The following is a 12,644-nucleotide window of genomic DNA, read 5'->3' as shown; positions in this document are numbered from 1 at the left end:
CTAAATCATTTGACACCCTCATCACCTTACTCTTTTCTATGTTCACTTTCAACTTTCTACCTTTACACACATTCCCAAACTCATCCACTAACCTTTGCAATTTTTCTTTAGAATCTCCCATAAGCACAGTATCATCAGCAAAAAGTAACTGTGTCAATTCCCATTTTGAATTTGATTCCCCAAAATTTAATCCCACCCCTCTCCCGAACACCCTAGCATTTACTTCCTTTACAACCCCATCTATAAATATATTAAACAACCATGGTGACATTACACATCCCTGTCTAAGACCTACTTTTACCGGGAAGTAGTCTCCCTCTCTTCTACACACCCTAACCTGAGCCTCACTATCCTCATAAAAACTCTTTACAGCATTTAATAACTTACCACCTATTCCATATACTTGCAACATCTGCCACATTGCTCCTCTATCCACTCTATCATATGCCTTTTCTAAATCCATAAATGCAATAAAAACTTCCCTACCTTTATCTAAATACTGTTCACATATATGCTTCAATGTAAACACTTGATCTACACATCCCCTACCCACTCTGAAACCTCCTTGCTCATCCACAATCCTACATTCTGTCTTACCTCTAATTCTTTCAATTATAACCCTACCATACACTTTTCCTGGTATACTCAATAAGCTTATTCCTCTATAATTTTTACAGTCTCTTTTGTCCCCTTTCCCTTTATATAAAGGGACTATACATGTTATTATTATTATTATTATTATTATTATTCATGGTAAAAAATAAGAGTAAATTATTGTACCATACAAGACGTTCCAGTTCCTATATAAACGTACATAGTCCGTATACATAATTAATGTAGAGGAATACTACACATAGTTCATACCTTCAGTGTGAGAGCTGCCACTCTTCTCTAATGAAAGTGTTCATAATTTGGTAGATATTCCCAAGGTATATGCTTAGAAGGAGTCACATTCAAAAGAAAGCTTTCTCTCAAATTGCCTTCATTAAGAAGGCTCTCAAACAAAGATGTTCACTCAGAGGGCAGTCTCATGGAAGCAGTACAGTTCAGACACAGACAAACTCACAAGCACACTTTCCAGGAACCGAGGGACGGAGAGTAGGGTTCTCTTGTCGGACCTGGATGGATATAGACTGGACGGAGTGCAGGGTCTGGGCGCCTCACAGCATGGGACGGCAAGTTGGACAATAACACTAAAATGTTAATTTTACGAGAAGTTACACAAACTATATGACATCTATGGCCTTAGAAGTACGTGTACTGTACTGTATATAATGAAGTACAGTACAGTATGCTCTAATTTTCAAAAGATAAAATAATTTGATAGGTGACTAGATTAAGTATAGGGTAAATGCCATAGCAAACACGACTATATACATTCACAAACATGGCGCAAAAGACACTTATCAAACTAGTTTTAAGTATTTAACTAAATTAATTTAGAAGAATTCTTTTTCGTTTACATGTTACCGTATAAGAATGCATACAGGAACTGTTTTGTTTATTGTCACATTTTGGTCAAGAGAATTCTCTTTATATTATTCCTATCAACATTTGGACCAAGTGTTATAGCTTATGTGGAACGCAAACAGTTTATTTTAAAAGTACCGTGAGTGCTAAAGTTATTTGCTTTGTGCATTTTATTAGCAGTATTATTTCAAGCTCAAGAGAACTATGAACATTCTCCTTAATGCTCAGGCTATGGCACGACGAATTCAGGACTTCCCAAGAACACCCAAGGTGGAGTAACACCTTGGGCTCTCATTCACTCGGCACACTTTACACAATGACCCTTCAGAAGGTGTGCCTTCATTCTGGTGAAGGGCTCTTGACTCAAGAAATTGGAGCTATCCTTGGATCTAACCTGATTAATTCCCATTATCTAGGTGCTGTATGAATGCTAAGAGCTTAGCATTCCCCCCTCGAATATTATAATAATACAAGGAGATTATTATAACCAGTATACACAATGTAATGTATGAATGTATAAGAGGGATTCTTACTTTGTATCTTCAAGATAATTCCACTTTGAACACAGTCAAGAATAAGGATATGACTAGATTGTTCTGACTAGTTCTGATGAGTCCTGGTGAGTTAAGAACGAGTAAAGAATTGCTGATTTTGTAAAACTTTCTGCAAAATTAAAAGGACTAACTTACAAAACTTATCAGGAACTTTACTATAAAAGCATTCTATAAGTTTAATCCAAGTTACCTGATTTTAAATTCATAAGTTCAGGTGCTCACTTTACATAAACAGTTAAAATGTTATACTGTAACTAGTGCTCACTTTGCTGACAATACAGTTATTCTAACCTTCTATACACTATATTCATAGTTTTATCCAGTTTTCAGCATAACTAAACACATTTGGCTATTTTACAAACCATCCAAGTCTATAAGGTTATCTAAGTCAAGATTAGCATCAAGCAAGGATAAAGTCTTGGCTTCATCCCATCCTGAGTCAGAACCCCAGCATGCGTGAGCATCTTGCACTAACACTGGTGCAGCAGATGGTTCCAGGGGTGTAAGCTGTGTTAAACTACTGCAAAATGTGTTCATGGACGGAAGCTCTCCATACCCTCCTTTGTTCCAATTTCCACTATTGTTGATGTCAAGGGAAGAAGTTAGAGACTCTGCATCATCATTAGATGCCTCAGAATATTCGGGACTGGTGAAAAGGTCCTCCTCTACCCCAAGTGATGCGGGACTGAGTTCCAGTGATGGTAATGTTGGAGGTGTGTTGGTGGAGGTGGTGATGGTGACAATCTGATGGTGATGAGGACTTTGATGGTCACATGGGTGAAGATGATGATCATGGAGATTTTGGTGATGGTGGTGCTGGTGATGATGTTGCGTAGAAGTGTTGGTTGTTATTGTGGTGGGGTAGGTAGATGGATCACCAGTCTGACCAAGATCCGTCACTAATTCTTGGGCTCTACATGGCCAGGAGTCATCGTGGACTTCCTCCCCAAGTAGTGTGGACCACACCAATTCTTCTTCCACTTCGACACCTGAAAAATTTAGTTTAACATGAATAAAAAAATTCTTATCTAAACATTTGAAAATATAGGCTGAAGAGCTTAAAATATTAACATTCAGAAAGTAGTCTCCACTTGTAAAAAAAAAAAAGAAATAGCTAATAGAGCCAGACTACATTATCTCACCTTGTATGTCATTGTGAATAATTGCATTATAATAATTTGTTTACAAAAGACTACATGTACATCTTAGTATTTTTTGTCTCATAAAAATATAATTCAACATATATAGTATTTGAATTACATTGGTTTACAGAATTAAACTTGAACTCAATTTTTTCTCTGAATAAATAATTGCCTAAAGTAGCATTTATAAGCGTTGAAGATTAAATGTCATTCTGTATATGGTAGTTGCATTTTATTTTGTCAATACCCTATACCAACATTATTAACATTGTCTATACACCTTCCATAGCTGTGGCCTTGTAGTCCTTTGATACTGGTGATGGGTTCCTGATCCATAGAATTGAAGCTACCCTACCCTTCCTGAGATCAAATCTAATTATCCGCCATTCCCCAGATACTGCATTACCCTTAAGAATTTTGCACTTCCCTATGAGAGTAATAATGTGGCATCAACTGACCTTCAGGGTTAAAGTGCAGGTTAGGGCGTGGAGGAGGTTTATTGGTGGGGGGCGGCATGAACGCTGCCTGTGCTGGCTGAACTACAACTTTTATACCCAGTGGTTGCGTTAACACTTGTTGCTGGTTCTGAGTGGGTAATCGCCTGTTCTTCTTTGATTTTGAGGGAGGAGGAAGTGTAGGTCGAGCTGGACGACGCTTCTTAAACACTCCATCCACGAGAGACTCGGCATACTCGGGATCGAGTCTCCAGAAGCCGCCTTTACCAGGTTCATCTTTATTCCGAGGCACCTTGAGGAAGCACTTGTTGAGGGAGAGGTTGTGGCGGATGGAGTTCTGGGTAGAAGAAGACACTCACTGCAGTGTGCATAAACAAGTGAAGACTAATAATAGCTAAAATAAACATACCACATGAACAAAAATATTATGGTTGATTTTCAATTTAGGGATCTTACACCAAACCAAAACAAAAGGCATCTTGAAAAACTGTAAATAATCTTCTGATGTTAACAGGAAAGATTTCAGTAAAAATTTGGATAATTTAAGCCATATATCCATTTGGGTACAGTATTTTTTTTTGAGTAGTGTATAATGATATACAGCACAGCATGACCCATAGGGGTTCAGTGCTTTTTGTAACTACTCTACAGTATAATATGTAACATTCAGTGCCTTTTGTGTGTGCAGTATAATAATATACTCCACTGTATGATCCATGTGGGTTTAGTGCTTTTCCATGGTTAACAATTTTAATCAAGAATGTGATATATTCCTGTGTGTGTACAGTCTAGGAGAAGCCAGACAGGACAGTACTGACTTGTGTGATATTCATGGTTCTAACTACCCTCTGAGGGGTTAGGTTAGGTAACACTCAACAGAAAAAAAAGGACCAAGTGTTTTCTGACGTAGGGGCTGTATGATCCTTGTAGGTTTAGCGCTTAGTTGTGATTGAAATAATAATGTTGACATAGGTCTTAGTCGTATGATGATCTGCCGCTGCAGCTTTTGGCCACCTGATTGAGGCCTTCCACTGACCTGCCTCTGCAGCTTTTGGTCACCTGTGATTACCATTCATTCCCAGGTGCTATATGACCTGGGAAAGTGCTATATGTCAGCACTTTCCAAAAATAGAATAATAATATATTTTATAGTGCAATAAGATCACAGTAAACAGGTGATTATCACAATATGCAAATCAACCACTGTGAAAAAAACATTATCAAGGAACAGTTCCTGATAATGTGAGAAATCATGAAAGCACTTGTAAGTTTACTATTTTTTCATAGCGGCTGTTACGCATATTTTACAACATATGTATCTAATAAGAAGACTGATGAAAGCGAAAGTAATGTTAAAAGACCTTGAAAGCCGAGTAAGTACTGTGGGATGTGTGAGGGTTTAGAGCTTCCCATGAATGGGTCTCCTTTCACTTCATGTGACAGCTACATTCCTGGCCCATAGTGCACACACCAAACCCATTATAACAAGTCAAACATTGGCATGGATTCTGAGACTTGGAAAATTGGCTTCGACTCTACTGAAACAGTAATGCTAGAGGTGATCGAAGAAGTCGGAATTAGTCTGAACTACATTTTGAGTCATGAAAGAAGCTTTTGTCAATTATTCTGTCTGATATTAATGTAAAAACAGGAATTACCTCAATGATGATGATGAGAAAATAGGACTATTTAGTGTACATAAAGGGGAATAAGATTTAACAGGCTTGAGGACCTATGGCTTCTCAAAAAAAAAAAAAAATGAAAACTGTTTAGTAAAGCTATCAGCAAGAGCCTCGTTGATCAGGCTGTCAATACTAAAGTGTCCTCAGGGGATGTCAGTGTTGTGTGACCCATACGGGTTTGACACGTTTTTACATAAGATTATCTAAGTCTGGGAAGAAGGGAGAAAATTAGTGAGGTTGGTTGTAGACGACAGTAAGTGATAAATGATGTAAAGCTCTACACGACCTTGTACCCCGCCCCTTACCCATCCCTAGAACCCCATTACCTTCCCTTACCCATCCCTAGAACCCCATTACCTTCCCTTGCCCATCCCTAGAACCCCATTACCTTCCCTTGCCCATCCCTAGAACCCCATTACCTTCCCTTGCCCATCCCTAGAACCCCATTACCTTCCCTTGCCCATCCCTAGAACCCCATTACCTTCCCTTGCCCATCCCTAGAACCCCATTACCTTCCCTTGCCCATCCCTAGAACCCCATTACCTTCCCTTGCCCATCCCTAGAACCCCATTACCTTCCCTTGCCAATCCCTAGAACCCCATTACCTTCCCTTGCCCATCCCTAGAACCCCATTACCTTCCCTTGCCCATCCCTAGAACCCCATTACCTTCCCTTGCCCATCCCTAGAACCCCATTACCTTCCCTTGCCCATCCCTAGAACCCCATTACCTTCCCTTACTCATCCCTAGAACCCCATTACCTTCCCTTGCCCATCCCTAGAACCCCATTACCTTCTCTTACCCATCCCTAGAATCCCATTACCTTCCCTTACTCATCCCTAGAACCCCATTACCTTCCCTTGCCCATCCCTAGAACCCCATTACCTTCCCTTACCCATCCCTAGAATCCCATTACCTTCCCTTACTCATCCCTAGAACCCCATTACCTTCCCTTGCCCATCCCTAGAACCCCATTACCTTCCCTTACCCATCCCTAGAATCCCATTACCTTCCCTTACTCATCCCTAGAACCCCATTACCTTCCCTTGCCCATCCCTAGAACCCCATTACCTTCCCTTACCCATCCCTAGAATCCCATTACCTTCCCTTACTCATCCCTAGAACCCCATTACCTTCCCTTACCCATCCCTAGAACCCCATTACCTTCCCTTACTCATCCTAGAACCCCATTACCTTCCCTTACCCATCCCTAGAACCCCAATACCTTCCCTTACCCATCGCTAGAACCCCATTACCTTCCCTTACCCATCCCTAGAACCCCATTACCTTCCCTTACCCCTCCCTAGAACCCCATTACCTTCCCTTGCCCATCCCTAGAACCCCATTACTTTCCCTTACCCATCCCTAGAACCCCATTACCTTCCCTTACCCATCCCTAGAACCCCATTACCTTCCCTTACCCATCCCTAGAACCCCATTACCTTCCCTTACCCATCCCTAGAACCCCATTACCTTCCCTTACCCATCACTAGAACCCCATTACCTTCCCTTGCCCATCCCTAGAACCCCATTACCTTCCCTTACCCATCCCTAGAACCCCATTACCTTCCCTTGCCCATCCCTAGAACCCCATTACCTTCCCTTACCCATCCCTAGAACCCCATTACCTTCCCTTGCCCATCCCTAGAACCCCATTACCTTCCCTTACCCATCCCTAGAATCCCATTACCTTCCCTTACCCATCCCTAGTACCCCATTACCTTCCCTTACCCATCCCTAGAACCCCATTACCTTCCCTTGCCCATCCCTAGAACCCCATTACCTTCCCTTACCCATCCCTAGAACCCCATTACCTTCCCTTACCCATCCCTAGAACCCCATTACCTTCCCTTACCCATCACTAGAACCCCATTACCTTCCCTTACCCATCCCTAGAACCCCATTACCTTCCCTTACCCATCCCTAGAACCCCATTACCTTCCCTTACCCATCACTAGAACCCCATTACCTTCCCTTACCCATCCCTAGTACCCCATTACCTTCCCTTACCCATAACTAGAACCCCATTACCTTCCCTTACCCATCACTAGAACCCCATTACCTTCCCTTACCCATCACTAGAACTCCATTACCTTCCCTTACCCATCCCTAGAACCCCATTACCTTCCCTTACCCATCCCTAGAACCCCATTACCTTCCCTTACCCATCACTAGAACCCCATTACCTTCCCTTACCCATCCCTAGAACCCCATTACCTTCCCTTACCCATCACTAGAACCCCATTACCTTCCCTTACCCATCACTAGAACCCCATTACCTTCCCTTACCCATCACTAGAACCCCATTACCTTTCCTTACCCATCACTAGAACCCCATTACCTTCCCTTACCCATCACTAGAACCCCATTACCTTCCCTTGTATATCACTAGAACCCCATTACCTTCCCTTACCCATTACTAGAAACCCATTGCCTTCCCTTACCCATCACTAGAACCCCATTACCTTCCCTTACCCATCACTAGAACCCCATTACCTTCCCCTACCCATCACTAGAACCCCATTACTTTTCCCTTCCCATCACTAGAACCCTATTACCTTCCCTTACCCACCACTAGAACCCCATTACCTTCCCTTACCCATCACTAGCACCCCATTACCTTCCCTTACCCATCATTAGAACTCCATTACCTTCCCTTACCCATCACTAGAACCCCATTACCTTCCCTTACCCATAACTAGAATCCCATTACCTTCCCTTACCCATCACTAGAACCCCATTAACTTCCCTTACCCATCACTAGAACCCCATTACCTTCCATTACCCATCGCTAGAACCCCATTACCTTACCCTACCCATCACTAGAACCCCATTACCTTCCCCTACCTATCACCAGAATCCCATTACCTTCATTACCCATCATTAGAACCACATTACCTTCCCCTACCCATCACTAGAACCCCATTACCTTCCCCTACCCATCACTAGAACCGAATTATCTTCCCCTACCCATCAATAGAACCCCATTACCTTCCCCTAACCATCACTAGAACCCCATTACCTTCCCCTTCCCATCACATCAACCCCATTACCATCCCTTACCCATAACTAGAACCCCATTACCTTCCCTTACCTATCACTAGAACCCCATTACCTTTCCTTACCCATCACTAGTACCCCATTACCTTCCCTTACCTATCACTAGAACCCCATTAACTTCCCTTACCCATCACTAGAACCCCATTAACTTCCCTTACCCATCACTAGAACCCCATTACCTTCCCCTATCCATCACTAGAACCCCATTACCTTCCCTTATACATCACTAGAACCCCATTACCTTTCCCTACCCATCACTAGAACCCCATTACCTTCCCCTACTCATTACTATAACCCCATTACCTTCCCTTACCCATCACTAGAAGCCCATTACCTTCCCCTACCCATTACTATAACCCCATTACCTTCCCTTACCCTTCACTAGAACCCCATTAACTTCCCTTACCCATCACTAGAACCCCATTATTTTCCCTTTATAACGGGATTATTTGGTAGGTGCTGCAAGCGGGTGGTTAATGATAAGTCTTCTTTCGGAGGCATGGCCCGGGCAGGGCCATGCCCACGAGAGAGAGCTGGGGGTACTTGTGTCTTCCTGCTAGGCCGCTGTGTGAGTGAGAGAGAGGCAAGTCTGGGCATACTGAAGTGGCAAGGCCTATAGATGGCAGCACCTGAGTGGCGCGAAATATGAACTAAGCTGGCAGACAGCGTGGGCTGTCTGTGCAGACAGTACAGGCTGTCTACACCTTACCCATCACTAGAAACCCATTACCTTCCCCTACCCATCACTAGAACATCATTACCTTCCCCTTCCCATCACTAGAATCCCATTACCTTCCCTTACCCATCACTAGAACCCCATTACCTTCCCTTACCCATCACTAGAACCCCATTACCTTCCCCTACCCATCACTAGAACCCCATAACCTTCCCCTACCCATCGCTAGAACCATATTACCTTCCCCTACTCATCACTAGAACCCCATTACCTTCCCCTACCCATCACTAGAACCCCATTACATTCCCCTACCCATCACTAGAACCCCATTACTTTCCCTTACTCATCACTAGAACCCCATTACCTTCCCTTACCCATCACTAGAACCCCATTACCTTCCCTTACCCATCACTAGAACCCCATTACCTTCCCCTACCCATCACTAGAACCCCATTACCTTCCCCTACCCATCATTAATACCCCATTACCTTCTCCTACGCATTAGTGTAACCCCATTACCTTTCCTTATCCATCACTAGAACCCCATTACCCTCCCCTACCCATCGCTAGAACCCCATTAACTTCCCTTACCCATCACTAGAACCCCATTACCTTCCCTTACCCATCACTAGAACCCCATTACCTTCCCCTACCAATCACTAGAACCCCATTACCTCCCCATACCCATCACTAGAACCCCATTACCTTCCCTTACCCATCACTAGAACCTCATTACCTTCCCCTACCCATCATTAGAACCCCATTACCTTCCCCTACCTATCACTAGAACCCCATTACTTCCCCCATACCCATCACTAGAACCCCATTACCTTCCCTTACCCATCACTAGAACTCCATTAACTTCCCTTACCCATCACTAGAACCCCATTACCTTCCCTACCCATCGCTAGAACCAAATTACCTTCCCCTACCCATCACTAGACCCCATTACCTTCCCCTACCCATCACTAGAATTCCATTACCTTCCCTTACCCATCACTAGAACCCATTACCTTTCCCTACCCATCACTAGAACCCCATTACCTTCCCCTACCCATCACTAGAACCCCATTACCTTCCCCTAACCATCACTAGAACCCCATTACCTTCCCCTACTTATCACTAGAACCCCATTACCTTCCCCTACCCATCACTAGAACCCCATTACCTTCCTCTACCCATCACTAGAACCCCATTACCTTCCCTTACCCATCACTAGAACCCATTACCTTCCCTTACCCATCACTAGAACCACATTACCTTCCCTTACCCATCACTAGAACCCCATTGCCTTCCTCTACCCATCACTAGAACCCCATTACCTTCCCCTACCCATCACTAGTACCCATTACCTTCCCCTACCCATTACTATAACCCCATTACCTTTCCTTACCAATCACTAGAACCCCATTACCCTCCCCTACCCATCACTAGAACCCGATTAACTTCCCTTACCCATCACTAGAACCCCATTACCTTCTCTTACCCATCACTAGAACCCCATTACTTTCCCCTACCCTTCACTATAACCCCATTACCTTCCCTTACTCATCACTAGAACCCCATTACTTTCCCCTACCCATCACTAGAACCCCATTACCTTCCCCTACCCATCACTAGAACCCCATTACCTTCCACTACCTATCACTAGGACCCCATTACCTCCCCCTACTCATCACTAGAACCCCATTACCTTCCCTTACCCATCACTAGAACCCCATTACCTTCCCTTACCCATCACTAGAACCCCATTACCTTCCCTTACCCATCACTAGAACCCCATTACCTTCCCCTACCCATCACTAGAATCCCATTACTTTCCCCTACCCATCACTAGAACCCCATTACCTTCCCCTACCCATTACTATAACCCCATTACCTTTCCTTACCCATCACTAGAACACCATTACCCTCCCCTACCCATCACTAGAACCCCATTACCTTCCCCTACCCATCACTAGAACCCCATTACCTTCCCCTACCCATAACTATAACCCCATTACCTTTCCTTACCCATCACTAGAACACCATTACCCTCCCCTACCCATCACTAGAATCCCATTACCTTCCCCTACCCATCACTAGAACCCCATTACCTTCCCCTACCCATTACTATAACCCCATTACCTTTCCTTACCCATCACTAGAACACCATTACCCTCCCCTACCCATCACTAGAACCCCATTACCTTCCCCTACCCATCACTAGAACCCCATTACCTTCCCCTACCCATTACTATAACCCCATTACCTTTCCTTACCCATCACTAGAACACCATTACCCTCCCCTACCCATCACTAGAACCCCATTACCTTCCCCTACCCATCACTAGAACCCCATTACCTTCCCTTACCCATCACTAGAACCCCATTACCTTCCCTTACCCATCACTAGAACCCCATTACCTTCCCCTACCCATCACAAGAACCCCATTACCTTCCCCTACCCATCACAAGAACCCCATTACCTTCCCCTACCCATCACAAGAACCCCATTATCTTCCCCTACCCATCACAAGAACCCCATTACCTTCCCCTACCCATCACAAGAACGCCATTACCTTCCCCTACCCATCACAAGAACCCCATTACCTTCCCCTACCCATCACAAGAACCCCATTACCTTCCCCTACCCATCACAAGAACCCCATTACCTTCCTCTACCCATCACAAGAACCCCATTACCTTCCCTTACCCATCACTAGAACCCCATTACCTCCCCCTTCCCATCACTAGAACCCCATCATCCTCCCCTACCCATCACAAGAACCCCATTACCTTCCCCTACCCATCACAAGAACCCCATTACCTTCCCCTACCCATCACAAGAACCCCATTACCTTCCCCTACCCATCACTAGAACCTCATTACCTTCCTCTACCCATCACTAGAACCCCATTACCTTCCCTTACCCATCACTAGAACCCCATTACCTCCCCCTTCCCATCACTAGAACCCCATCATCCTCCCCTACCCATCACAAGAACCCCATTACCTTCCCCTTCCCATCACAAGAACCCCATTATAAGAAACAGCACCGACCCATTATAAGGAACATACCAAAATAAACACAGGTATCAGTTCGTTTTAATTACCCGGACCTAACTACCAGGTGCACCTAACTACCAGGTGCACCTAACTACCAGGTGCACCTAACTACCAGGTGCACCTAACTACCAGGTGCACCTAACTACCAGGTGCACCTAACTGCCAGGTGACCCTAAGTCTTTGGTGCACCTAACTACCAGGTGCACCTAACTACCAGGTGAACCTAAGTTTCAGGTGCATCTAACTAACAGGTGCACCTAACTTCCAGGTGTACCTAACTACCAGGTGAACCTAAGTCTCACGTGCGGGTAACTACCCAGGTGCACAAAACCAAACAGGTACACCTAACCAAACAGGTACACCTAACCACTCAGGTACACCCAACTAGACACGTGCACCTAACCAGACAAGTGCACCTAACATCGCAGGTGCACCAAACCAGACAGGTGCACCTAACAAGCAGTTGCGAGGTATTGATTGTCAAGGGAAGGTGGGCCATTTGAGGAGCTGCCAGACAGTGCCAGACATCACCAGATACTGCCAGACAGTGCCAGACAG

General features: G+C 44.3%; 1 protein-coding gene across 1 annotated transcript in view; it reads right to left on the bottom strand.

Moving 5' to 3' along the window:
- Nucleotides 1-726: 726 nt before the first annotated feature.
- The window catches only part of LOC128693707 (uncharacterized), a 140,701-nt gene continuing 128,783 nt past the window's right edge, over nt 727-12,644 (bottom strand). Inside the window, exons 4-5 of the mRNA XM_070091076.1 lie at nt 3,625-3,958; nt 727-3,013 (exon numbers count right to left, since the gene is read on the bottom strand). Of these exons, the coding sequence (XP_069947177.1) occupies nt 2,379-3,013; nt 3,625-3,958 (969 nt within the window). The 3' untranslated portion in view covers nt 727-2,378. The remainder of the gene's footprint in view (nt 3,014-3,624; nt 3,959-12,644) is intronic.

Source organism: Cherax quadricarinatus, chromosome 34 (genome assembly GCF_038502225.1).
Source record: "Cherax quadricarinatus isolate ZL_2023a chromosome 34, ASM3850222v1, whole genome shotgun sequence".
In the NCBI taxonomy this organism is placed as follows: Eukaryota; Metazoa; Arthropoda; class Malacostraca; order Decapoda; family Parastacidae; genus Cherax; species Cherax quadricarinatus.
This window is presented reverse-complemented; position numbering and strand designations above follow the sequence as displayed.